This window comes from Pelophylax lessonae (assembly GCF_965119305.1).
Source record: "Pelophylax lessonae genome assembly, chromosome: 2".
Classification (NCBI taxonomy): Eukaryota; Metazoa; Chordata; class Amphibia; order Anura; family Ranidae; genus Pelophylax; species Pelophylax lessonae.
This window is the reverse complement of record NC_138769.1, coordinates 566810886-566823839: the sequence shown is the minus strand read 5'-3', so window position 1 is coordinate 566823839 and position 12954 is coordinate 566810886. Positions and strand designations below refer to the sequence as shown.

Below are 12954 nucleotides of genomic sequence, written 5' to 3'. Positions count from 1 at the left end.
CTCTGGACTTGGCCCTGGCTGTTCCTGATTTCGCTCCTCACTCTTGCTGTGCGTTTATTGTTGTTTCTCTAATAAACTGCTTTATTTTACTTGCATGTTCATGTAGTCTGGTTTCCTGGCACCCTGACAAAATGACATTTCTAAGGGGAGGATCTCTGTATACCATCTGTGTACAGAGCGCCTCCAGGTGGCTATATTTCATTTTACAGAAAATTACAGCTGCTGGAAATTGGAAAGTAAAAGGTCATTTTTAATAACATTCAGTTACAATATGACTTGTGTCGCAACTGTATATGATAGATTTTATTTTTTTTATTTGCTAGTTTTTTTTTTTTTTCCACAAAAGTAGAGTTACCCTTTAATGTCTGCATTATTATTCTCTTATTCTCCCCATTCTTTTCATTCAAGTGTTCCTGGAATAGAGTCTTCACTTAATGTTTGGATTTATTCTCTATTTCTTAAAATTTTAAAAGATAGATTTTGATGGGGAGTGTCATGTTACACATGCAATTTTTGTTTGCCTTTAACCGCTTCCTGACTGGCCCACGGTCAAAAAACAGCTGCAAGGTGGTCTTCTAGTTCTGGGAGGGCGTACATGGACGTCCTCCCAGAATCGCGCTCCCGCGCGCCCCCTGGGGCGCGCACACGGGAGTGTCCGTGCTCGCCGGGTCCTGGGGACCCGATGCATCACGGATCAGGGTAAAGGACTAATCAGCGCGGTCCTTTACCATGTGATCGCTCTGTCCAATGACGGAGCGATCACAACGTCAACAAAGCAGGGTCAGGCAGGGGTTGAGCTCTCTCCTCTCCTCACATCGATACAGCATTTGTGGAGAGGAGAGAGAGACCTGTATAAAGTAAGTCTTGTGATACATTTCTGTGCCATTAGTGCCATTAAAGTGCCACCAGTGCCACTAATGTGCCACCAGTGCCACTACAGTATCATATCAGTGCCACTACAGTGCTCATCTGTGCCACTAGTGCCACATCAGTACTCATCAGAGCCACATCAGTGCTCATCTGTACCACAAGTGCCACTACAGTGCTCATCTGTGTCACCAGTACTACTACAGTGCCACCAGTGCCACATCAGTACTCATCAGAGCCACATCGGTGCTCATCTGTACCACCAGTGCCACTACAGTGCTTATCTGTGTCACCAGTGGCACATCAGTGCTCATCTGTGTCAAATCTGTGCTACTAGTGCCACATTTGTGCCGTCAGTGTCCCATCAGTGCCACTACAGTGCCACGTCAGTGCCAACTGTCAAACTACAGTGCACATCAGTGCCACCTGTGCCACTACAGTGCCACATCAGTATCAAATCTGTGCCACATCATTCGCACATCTGTGCCTTCAGTGTCACATCAGTCTCACATCAGTGCCCCGTCAGTGCCAACTATCAAACTACAGTGCTCCTCTGTGCCACCTGTGCCACTAAAGTGCCCATCAGTGCCACATCAGTATCAAATCAGTGCCACTACAGTGCCACATCAGTGCCAACTGTGCAACTACAGTGCACATCAGTGCTACATCAGTGCTCCTCTGTGCCCTACAGTGCCACCTGTGCCACTACAGTGCAAAATCAGTGCTCTACAGTGCCACACCAGTGTGCCACATCAGTGCTAATCTGTGCCACTACACATCAGTGCCACACTATTAGTAGATCCTCATCAGCACCCATCAGTGTCGCCTTATCCGTGCACAACAGTGCAAGATAATTAGTGCACACTCATCAGCACCCACCAGTGCACCCTCATCAGCACCCACCAGTGCACCCTCATCGGCACCCATCAGTGCAGCCACATCTGTCCAAGTTCCCATATCTCAGCAGTTTGTCACCACAGCCCACAGTCACCAGTATGGCCAAAAAATATTCCGCTGAAGAGGCATGACAGCTTCTTTGTTTGACCGGCGAGAGCAGCGAGGAGCTCTCGGAGTCTGATTCTGAATTTAAACAAGTTGTAAGGAGTAGGTCTGCTACAGAATCGGAGGATGAAGAAAAGTGTGCCCAGGAAACAAAGGCGTTTTGACGAGGAGCAGGCTACCACAGATAGAGCAGTGGCATCAACCAGCAGCTCAGTGCCATCCACCATTAGTGCAGTGGCATCCACTAGTAGCATAGTGGCATCCACAAGAATTGGAGTACCACTGCAAGAAATGCCGAGCACTAGTGGGGTGTCATCTCAGCCCCAAAGGGTTAGCACCCATGCCAGCCTTCCCTATGCCCTTCAAAACCCTCTGTGGTGTCCCCCTAATTCAGGCGCAGCAAACATCCCCGCTTTTACCGCCCAGCCAGGTGTCCAGATGAACACAGAAAATTTTGCCCCTATTGATTTTTTTAATTTACTTTTTACCCAAGACCTTCTATCTACCATTGTGGCCCAGTGCAACCTCTATGCACAACAGTTCATTTCAAGCAACCGAAGTTCAAGTTACGCCTGTCCCTATGTGTGGAGAGAAGTAACAGTGGAGGAATTCAAAATATTTTTAGGACTCACTTTCAATATGGGACTCACAAAAAAAAACAAATTATACTCCTACTGGTCAACCAAGCCTATTCACCACATGCCAATCTTCTCATCCGTTATTTGCCAAGATCAAGATACCTAATGATCATGCGGTTCCTACATTACAATGACAAAACCCAGTGCCCTCCCCAAAATGACCCAGCATTCGACAAATTATTTAAAATTCGGCCACTTCTAAATTTTTTCTCTGAGAAATTCCCCCAGTTATTTACCTCCGACAAAAATATATCCGTGGATGAGTCACTTTTCATTTCCATTTCACAGGACGGCTGGGCTTCAAGCAGTTTATCCCCAGCAAAAGGGCCCGATATGGGGTTAAACTCTATAAGTTGTGCGACAGAGCCACAGGTTACATCTACTCCTTCTGGGTGTACAAAGGGAAGGACACCCAGCTGCATCCCCGTGAATGCCCAGAGTACATTGGAGTCAGCGGAAAAATTGTTTGGGAGCTTGTATATCCACTCCTTGAAAAGGGTTACCATCTATATGTGGATAATTACTATACAAGCTTTCCCCTCTTCGGCAATCTTCACATGAGGAAGACTCCAGCATGTGGTATAGTGAGAGCCAATAGGAAGGGCTTCCCGCAAAAGCTCGTTGAGGGGAGACAGCAAGTTTGCGGAACAATGAGCTATTGGCTATCAGGTGGAGGGACAGAAGAAACGTCTACATGCTCTCAACTATTCATAACGACGCCTATGTGGAAATCCCCAGAAGAAGAAATGGCCCAATCAAGAAACCAGCATGTGTCCACGACTATAATTTATTCATGGGAGGAGTCGACCTCAATGGTCAAATGATTGAACCCTACCTTCCAAGAAAAACCCACCATTGGTATAAAAAAGTCTCCATTTATTTTTTCAATTTAGCCATGTATAATACTTATGTTATTTAACGCAAATCTACTGAGACCCCCTTATCCTATCTTCAATACCAGGAAGAAATTATCACCACACTTGTGTACCCTGAAGGCCCGCCAGAAAGCATTCGCTCAGATTCAGTAAGCAGACTCTATAAGCGGCATTTTCCTGAACGAGTCACCCGCAGTGAAATAGGCCGAAAATGTCAGAAGAAATGCAGAGTCTGCTCCAGAAGAGGAAGTGTCCTTCCCAACCAGGCCTCTTTATAGGTCAGTGTTTCCACGGTTACCATACTTCTCTACATTATTAGTGAAGTATGGTAAATGTAATTTTCAAATCTTGTCATTTACCTCCACACCCCTTATGCCACTGCACTAAATTGTATATGCCTCTGCCTTCTCCAGAACTGACCTTGGCTTGTTATTTGACCACGCTTCTGCCTAGCGCTTAACTGTACATCTCTGCCTGCTCTGGAACTGACCCTGGCCTGTTATACAACCATGCTTCTGCCTAATGCTTAACTGTACATCTCTGCCTGCTCTGGAACTGACCCTGGCCTGTTATACAACTAGGCTTCTGCCTAACGCTTAACTGTACATCTCTGCCTGCTCTGGAACCGACCCTGGCTTGTTATTTGACCACGCTTCTGCCTATCGCTAAACTGTACATCTCTGCTGCTCTGGAACTGACCCTGGACTGTTTATTGACCACGTTTTATGCCTGCCTCTTGGATTGATCTTTTATCCTGCTACTGGAGTAGTGGGATTTATAACACAGGGGTCTCACATATGTAAGGGGCTACAGAAATGTTTTTCTGGATGAAGAAAACACATTTTTTAGTTTTCTCATTCCCGAATTAGGGTCTGGAGTCCGGAGGCTTCAAAGAGATTTGGGTTGGAGAAGCCTCTACCCCTGTCCCCATTCTTTCTTGGCCTGCTTCCTGTAGTATGAACCATGTTCCTGCCTAATACCAGGAATACAAGGCACTGATGGCAATATCTCTACCTGCACTGACCCTGGACTGTATATAGACAGTATCCCTGCCTGTACCGACTATGGACAATATTTGCCTGCTGCCTGGACGATTCCGTTTGCTGTGGCGGACCACGTCCCTGCCTGTTGCCTGGACCAATGTTCTCCTGTGGACAACTGCACTACTAAAACCACAGGTAATATTTTCTTTACCCTTTGCTCAGCAGAATGTATTTTTGGGGTGTAAATATTGATATGTACATGCTAGGTGTTAGAAATATAAAGGGCCTTCAACAATGTGAGGTGCTACTTTGATTTTGGGCCTCTGTATGTAGCCAGGTTGTGTAAAAGTCTCACACATGTGGTATTGCCGTACTCAGGAGGAGTAGCAGATTGCATTTTGGGGTGCAATTTGTGCTATGCACATGCTGCGTCTTAGAAATATCTTATAAACGGACAACTTTGTGTAAAGATATTGCGTTTTCATTTTCTTTCCACATTTTCCACAAACTTGAGGAAAAAAATGACACGTTCAAAAGACTCATTATGCCACATAAAATATACGTTGGAGTGTTTGCTTTCCAAAATGGGGTAATTTTGTGGGCATTTCCATTGTCCTGGTGCTCCAGGGCCTTCAAAAGTGTGATAGGTTGTCAGGAAATTATATGTGTAAATTATGCTCCTAGAACGCCTGGAGGTGCTCCTTGCATGTTGGGCCTCTGTATGTGGCCAGGCTGTGTAAAAGTCTCACACATGTGGTATTGTCATACTCAGGAGGAGTAGCAGAATGTATTTTGGGGTGAAATGTGTGGTATGCACATGCTGTGTCTTAGAAATATCTTATAAATCGACCACTATGTGTAAAAAAAAATGTGTTTTCATTTTCCCTCCCCCGTTTTCCAAAACCGTATGGACAAAAATGATTTGTTCCAAAGACTCAATATGCCCAAGAGATTATACTTTGGGGTGTTTTCTTTCCAAAATGGGGTCATTTTGTGGGTGTTTCCATTGTCCTGGTGCTCCAGGGCCTTCAAAAGTGTAATAGGTTGTCCGGAAATTATGTGTAAATTATGCTCCTAGGACACCTGGAGGTGCTCCTTGCATGTTGGGCCTCTGTATGTGGCCAGGCTGTGTAAAAGTCTCACACATGTGGTATCGCCATACTCAGGAGGAGTAGCAGAATGTATTTTGGGGTGAAATGTGTGGTATGCACATGCTGCGTCTTTGAAATATCTTATAAATCGACCACTATGTGTAAAAAAAAAATGTGTTTTTATTTTCTTTCCCCTGTTTTCCAAAAATGTATGGACAAAAATTATATGTTCCAAAGACTCACTATGCCTAAGAGAGTATAAGTGTAAGATTCTGGTACCTCTGGTACCCTTAATTTCCATTTCCTTTCAATATGCGTCCCACCTTTCTAATTAGGTGGTACGCATACACCTTTAAGACGGATGACGTCATCGCCGAGCGCCGCTCTGAGCGGCTATTTCAACCGCTGGCGTTCTCTCTCACGTTGTTCGTTCAATGTGCCTGTGCCTGTGCTTATGTGCCTGTGTGTCTACATGCTTACAAGCTTGTCTCGCTGCCTGAACCTCCAGCTATTTTGCTTTTACCTGGAACAGACCGGAACCTCGCTACTGATCCCTGTATCTCGCTACCGGATCACTCCCTCACTACTGGACCCCTCTACTACTAACCTTACTAGTGATAAGTACCCCACAGGGGAATCCTCCATAACCTAACTTACACTACCTACCTCTGCACATTAAGGACTGTTACTATCTATGCATACTAATTCTATCATCTGCACTGTTACATAGATTGCTAGCTCTTGAGTCTACTACCATCTATCCTTGCACTGGGTTAGCCTATCCTGTATTTGTCATCTGCTGTCCTTACCACCTGTTACCATACTCGATTACTAACCTATCTGCATTCTACCTAAATACCATCTAATACTCTCCTGAACATTTCTATCAAGTGCTTACCATCTCTGTCACTGTTCACACCTGTCCCTTCAGCACATCACCTTCATACTATCATATACATCCTATCACTCCAGGAACATCTTATTGAGTGTGTGTATATCTGTATGCTGAAGCTGACGGGCCCACAGTGATGAGTCTGGAGAGTTGGATCTGGTTATTCAACACATCTCTACATGACTACTGAGTGGAGATTCTGCAGCTGCAAATCCAGCCTACTACAAAAACGCAGGAGCGTTACAATAAGTTGGGGTGTTTGCTTTCCAAAATGGGGTCATTTTGTGGGTGTTTCCATTGTCCTGGTGCTCTAGGGCCTTCAAAAGTGTGATAGGTTGTCAGGAAATTATATGTGTAATTTATGCTCCTAGAACGCCTGGAGGTGCTCCTTGCATGTTGGGCCTCTGTATGTGGCCAGGCTGTGTAAAAGTCTCACACATGTGGTATTGCCATACTCAGGAGGAGTAGCAGAATGTATTTTGGGGTGAAATGTGTGTTATGCACATGCCAGGTGAGAGAAATAACCCTTTAATATGATACATTTGTGAAAAAAAGAAAAAAAAATGTTAATTTTGCAAAAAATTATGGGAAAAAAATGCAACTTCAAAAAACTCACTATGCCTCTTACTAAATACCTTGGAATGTATACTTTACAAAAAGGGGTCATTTGTGGGGTATTTGTACTTTCCTGGCATGTTAGTGTCTCAAGAAATGAGATAGGCCGTCAGTATATGAGGTGTGATTAGGTGTGATCAATTTTCATTGATTTACACCAAAGCTTGTAGACTCTATGAACTTCATAAAGATCAAAAACTATACACTCATTTTGAGTTTTTTTAACCAAAGATATATAGCAGTATAAATTTTGGCCAAAATTTATGAAGAAAAATTACTAATTTGCAAAATTCTATAACACAAACAAAGAAAAATGCATTTTTTTTACAAAAATATCAAGATTTTTACATTTATAGCACAAAAAATAAAACACCCAGTGATGATTAAATACCACCAAAAGAAAGCTTTATTTGTGTGAAAAAAAGGACACACATTTCATACATGTACAGTGTTGCATGATTGAGTAATTGTCATTCAAAATGTGAGAGCACTGAAAGCAAAAAAATTGGCCTGGTTACCCATATGGAAGAAAAATATATTTCCAATATATTTAGGGGAAAAAATATATACGGTACATATATTTACAATATATTGGCTTACGCTAATATATTTTAACATGTATTCCAAAAATGTACATTAAAATATATTTTCCAAAGGAATATATTTAAAAATATATTTGTTAAATATATTTTCCAGATATTTTGGAACATCTAAGAAAATGCATTTAAACATATATTTTTAAATATACTTGTAAATGCATTCCAAAAATGTACTTTAAATATATTTTCCAAACACATATATTCGAAAATATATTTTTAAAATATATCCATCAGTAATTTAAACATATATTTTAAAGATATATTTATCCATATATTTGGAAATGCATTTAAAAAATGTAGATTCAATTTATTTTGAAAGACATAAATGTATTTTTAAAAAATATTTATCAGACATTTTTAATATTAAAAAATGCATTCAAACATTTATCTTTAAACATCTTTGTAAATGCATTCAACAAAATGTAATTTCCAAATAAATATACTGGAAAATATATTTTAACATACATTTTTAATTAATATTTGTAAAATTGAATTGGAAAGTACATTAAATAAAAAAAAAAAAAAACACCTATAACATAGATAACATTCTGAATACATGTATCTGAATACATGTATAAGAGACCTACTCCCATTTTAATACAGTTTGTTTTACTCTTTTAAAACTTAAAAATAATCAAAACCAAAAGATTCAAATAACATTTTTTTTATTTTAATAAGATTTCAAACACAACATCCATTTAATACAAAACAAATACACTGCAGATACAGATATAACATGACCTGGATGAATAGAAACCTTCACAGACATCCAACTTCACAGTCCGAGGATCTTGTCTGCTTACTGGAAGTCGGCTACAAAGGCCTGCTTTGCAATAAATCCAGTAATAAAGGTGACAGCAAATAAACTAGATCTTAGCGCAGCACCTCCTATATTTGGACATCATCCATTTAGGTCATATGGGTTCGTTGGCAAGCCCACTACAGCGTAGTGCGCATTTGTTGTTTTAATAAACACACATTTATTCTTGAGGGATGAAGCTGGTATTGCCACAAGATGGCCAGGAACTATGTTCATGAGAACTAAATGCCCAAGTCTGACTTCTTTGTCCCTGCTAATAGCAGCACGATCACGAGCAATTGACAAATACCTGCCAATTGCAAAACAAGTACTGGAATTATCCAGTACAAGATAAGATTCAACAGTAAAGAAATCTCCATTATTTAAAATTGCTGTGTAACTATTCCGCAAAGTTGTTCGCTTGTTTGAGCTTGCATGGAAAACCTCTTTATTTACTGCCACGCGATTGTAGTATCTTGCGATCGTATTTTGTTTAACAACTTGTATTACACTGTGCAAAGCAATAAAATGTGATCGTCTCACTGGACGCATTTTGCAAGGACCAAGAGCCTGGACTGAATTATCCAAGTAACACACTTCTTCTTTGCTGTTGTCTTTCATAATTGTATACAATCTCTGAATAGGCATGATAGCACGATGCATGATTTCTTTCTCATAAAGAGGCATACATCTGATTCTCAGATATGAATTGCATATCTGCAGGACAACAGCATTTGAGCTTTTTATCAACCGTAGCAGTACACCATTAAATGCTTCAAACTGAAATGCAGACTGTGCCCATAGTGGACCCCAATTCGTCACAGCCCGAGTAATATGAACACAAGAATGTATGTTGAAAGAAACATGCTCAAGCCCATAGAGTGTTTCCATGTCAGAAACAAACTTTTCCAACATTTGTTGTGCACTGGCTAAATCCACAGTACTTACACATTCACTGGAAAGCAATCCAATTCCGCCAACAAGCCTGCACCAATGCACAAAATATTGTTCATGCATTAGTCCCCACAGAACAGGTACACTATAGTATAACAACCATGCAAGCCACTCATGCGCCTTCCAAAACTTGCGCATGTCTATAGATCGCGGTACACGTGCAAAATTGCATGGAGGTTGTATCTGCAGCAAACGCCGATTTATTTCATTACGCTGCATCCCCAAGTAGAAGTCTTCGGAATGGAACTTGGTATCGAACCAGAGTGTTGCTAGTTGCCTTACAACCCCTAAAAGTACACAATGCATGTATTCTGGTACCACACAGTCAATAACATTGAAATAGGGCAAGTCAAACAAGAGTGAAACCCCTTTTACACCAAATACTGGTTTGCCTTGATGTGTAGCCATCTCTGCATGCTGAAGAGTTTCCTGTGCCTGTCTTAGATTTGGTCGCTCAAATTTATAGACCCGTGTAGTGCCCCTTCCTCTTTGGACAACTTCACCTTCTTGCAAACAGAAACCACAACCATAAGCACCATTAAATTGGTTAAATTTTTGGACTAAGGGGCGGGCAACAGCATCAGATATGAAAAGTAGTGCAAACACCTTCATTAACATGGTTTCACCATTATATTTCCAATGAAATCCATCTCTTGATAAGTTTTTTATTTCATTGACAAATGGTGTGAGGATGACACTCATCGGTGGCTTATCAGACCGACCAAACCACAGGGAAGCCATTAAAACATTACTTTTACGGACTGACAGGGGTACTTCATTAATGACACACAAAGTAGGCCACATACTGGACTTAGATGACTTGAAAACTGGGACACCATCACAGTTGAATGAAAGTGTTAGAAAACTACCTTGGATTTTTTCTGTAATAGAGCGGTATATACCGTCTGTTATATCCTTTATGAAACCACTGTTATTGGTTTCACGGGTGGCACAGATAATATTGTACAAATCAGTGTTCTCTAACATGGTCTGCAATTGTGTCTTAATTGGTATGTACATAAAATAGGCATGATTTTGTTTGTTATAATCGCAGCTGTACATGGAACCACAAAAACTGCAGCTGCACATGTCTGAATCAGTTTTACCAATGTAGGTAAAGCAGTCGGTACAGAAATAATGTGTTTCAATGTCTTGTTTTTTAAAAGGCTTGTTTAACAGGAACTTGGATGCAGGGACAATGTTGCTTCCATTTAGAGTGTTTATCAGTGCTGCTATGTCTTCAACAGCAGAAAATGTTAAGCCATGTTTCTGCTGAAGAGCTTGCATTAAAAGTGCACCTTGCTCTTGCGTTACAATGTGATCATTCTGGCTATTGACAGTACTGTCCTCAATTGTGTTTTCTGTTGTCGTGCATGAAGAAAACATACAGGTTTCATCATTTTTGCTGACAGTAGTTGCACTAATATTAACATCAGTGTCCTCTGCTGTAGTTGAATCTTGCTCTTCGTCACAGAGTGCATCTGCATGAAGGTGGACTCCAGCCACGTTGCTGCCATTCCCTTCTTCTACCTGTTGATGGTCATCATCTTTTCCTGTAGCAGAACTGGCAACACTGTCACTCCTTTCTATAAAACAAACCATAGTGTTATTGAGGTGTATTTAAGAGCATACAAATAGCATTAACAAAATGCACAAATACTAAAACTAGCGGAGTATCCCTTATTCAAAAACTGATATAAAAAATTATGCAAAATGTGTTGTATTATCTAACTTTTCTAATGGTCCAGTGTACACAAAGTTTGCTTCATGTCCAAAATTATTCTAAAAGTCTGTAGCTACGTGTGAATATATGAAATATAAATTACTTTTTTGTTTACACTTTGAAGTACAGTGTAGTGTGTTTATTTACCATTTTACTTTTAATTGGTGAAGGAATAGGGGTGACAACTACCCCTTACTCATTCCTTGGGGGGGGGGGTTGGTTTATTCTCTCTCAAGGCCAGGTTCCTCAGCACTCCCCCTTCCCACCAAACCTCTGGTAGTTGGGATCTTGGTGCTGTCAGTAGGGGGGGGGGTAATGTTTGTCCAGAGGCGCCACCCCTCTGCTCCTTGCTTTGGTGCTGCATAGAGGCATCAGCATCTTATGTATGCAGCGTTGAGGCCTTTAATCACTACAGGTGATACATACTAATGGATTTATTTGATGAGCAGCCACTTGCTTATACTGACAGCTTTGGTCTTTAAGGTGGATCCCACTGAATTACTATTACCTTCATGGGGATTGGGGGCTTTGAGGATGCTGATGTTTCCATGCAGCATTTGAGTGGGGAGTGGAGGGGCAGCACTGTCAGCTGATGTTTCCATGCATCGTTGGAGCAGAGACTGGAAGGACGCCACTGTCGGCTGTTTTATTGTAGCGGGAAGTGGAGGGGCAGCACTATTGGCTGATATTTCCGTGCAGTGTTAGCACGGGGAGTGGAGGGGCGACACTGTTGGCTGATGTTTCCGTGCAGCACTCTCAGGTGGGAATCCCTTTTCGCTGACAGTGCTGTACCTGCAGAATTGAAATTTCGAATTATTGCAGAGGTGATGGAGATTTGGAGGAATCCAAGAATAGACTGACAAGTTGTGCCGCCCCTCTACTCCCTGCTGCTCCGCAGTTATGGCCTTGGTGACATTGTGGGGAATCCGGCCCTGGTTTCCACAGATATTTCCTATGAGATTTCTTTAATTCTTACTATGAGGGATATAGAAAAGACCCTTAAGTTTATATCCAAACATGCACAAATGGAGAGCTCTATTCACTTTTCATGTCATGTCTCATTCAGCAGTTATAGTATAATAATGTTTTTGTAGTATGATTGTACCTATAATGTTGGTATTGACAAAGAAAACATATTGTACCTTTGTTGTAGATAGGCATTCGCTTTTGACCTGATGATCCATTGGTAGCATCATCAACTATTCCAACAAGATGTTCATGCTCATGTTCATGCTCAGCAGTTCTGTTTTTTTAATAAGAAAGCAGAGTCATTATTATTTTAATACTCAATTATATGGTCATGAAATTTTTCATTACTACACCCTCCAATAACGTGGCTTACCTGACTCTCCATCGTCGTATAGTTCGTTTAGGAACTTGAACACTGGCATCAGTCAAATATCGTTTATATCCTCGTCCACTTGTTGCTGAATCCATCGTTCTCCTCACATGAAATATTAAGTTTCATACATATGCTCCCAGCCTGAGGAAGGATCCAAGTGACCTGAAACATTGCTTTTTTTGTGTTAGTATGCTCACTTGTAATGTTTATGGTTTCATGTCTTTGCTTCCACAAATATGCTGCCTGTACTAGTTATATTTTCTATTCACTGCCCTGGCTGATTGTTTTGTTTGGGTTTGAGCACAGAGACTTATATAAAATTGTTCCGCCTTTTTTTCCCCTTAGACTTATTTTCTTCCATGCTCCCAGCTAACCAATTCTTAGGTCTTCATATACAAGACTGGCTATAGAGCAAAAGTGGCTGATCTGCCCATGACCCAATCATATCCAGGGGCCCACAGCAGCTGCCTCTTCAGTCCAACATCCACTACACTTTTACTTTATTCCAACTGCTCAAGAAGGCTGAAGAGCCCATGTTAAGCTTAGCTGTAAACAGACAGATATGATTCTAACA

At 41.2% G+C, this 12954-nt stretch overlaps 1 protein-coding gene across 1 annotated transcript; it reads right to left on the bottom strand.

The window, feature by feature from the left end:
- Positions 1-8463: 8463 nt before the first annotated feature.
- On the bottom strand, positions 8464-10335 carry LOC309548478 (uncharacterized protein; the record flags this gene model as incomplete). The annotated part of the gene is made up of 1 exon (XM_082248422.1): positions 8464-10335. One exon carries the CDS (start codon positions 10333-10335, stop codon positions 8464-8466), a length of 1872 nt encoding a protein of 623 aa, XP_082104548.1.
- Between the last annotated feature and the right edge of the window lie 2619 nt (positions 10336-12954).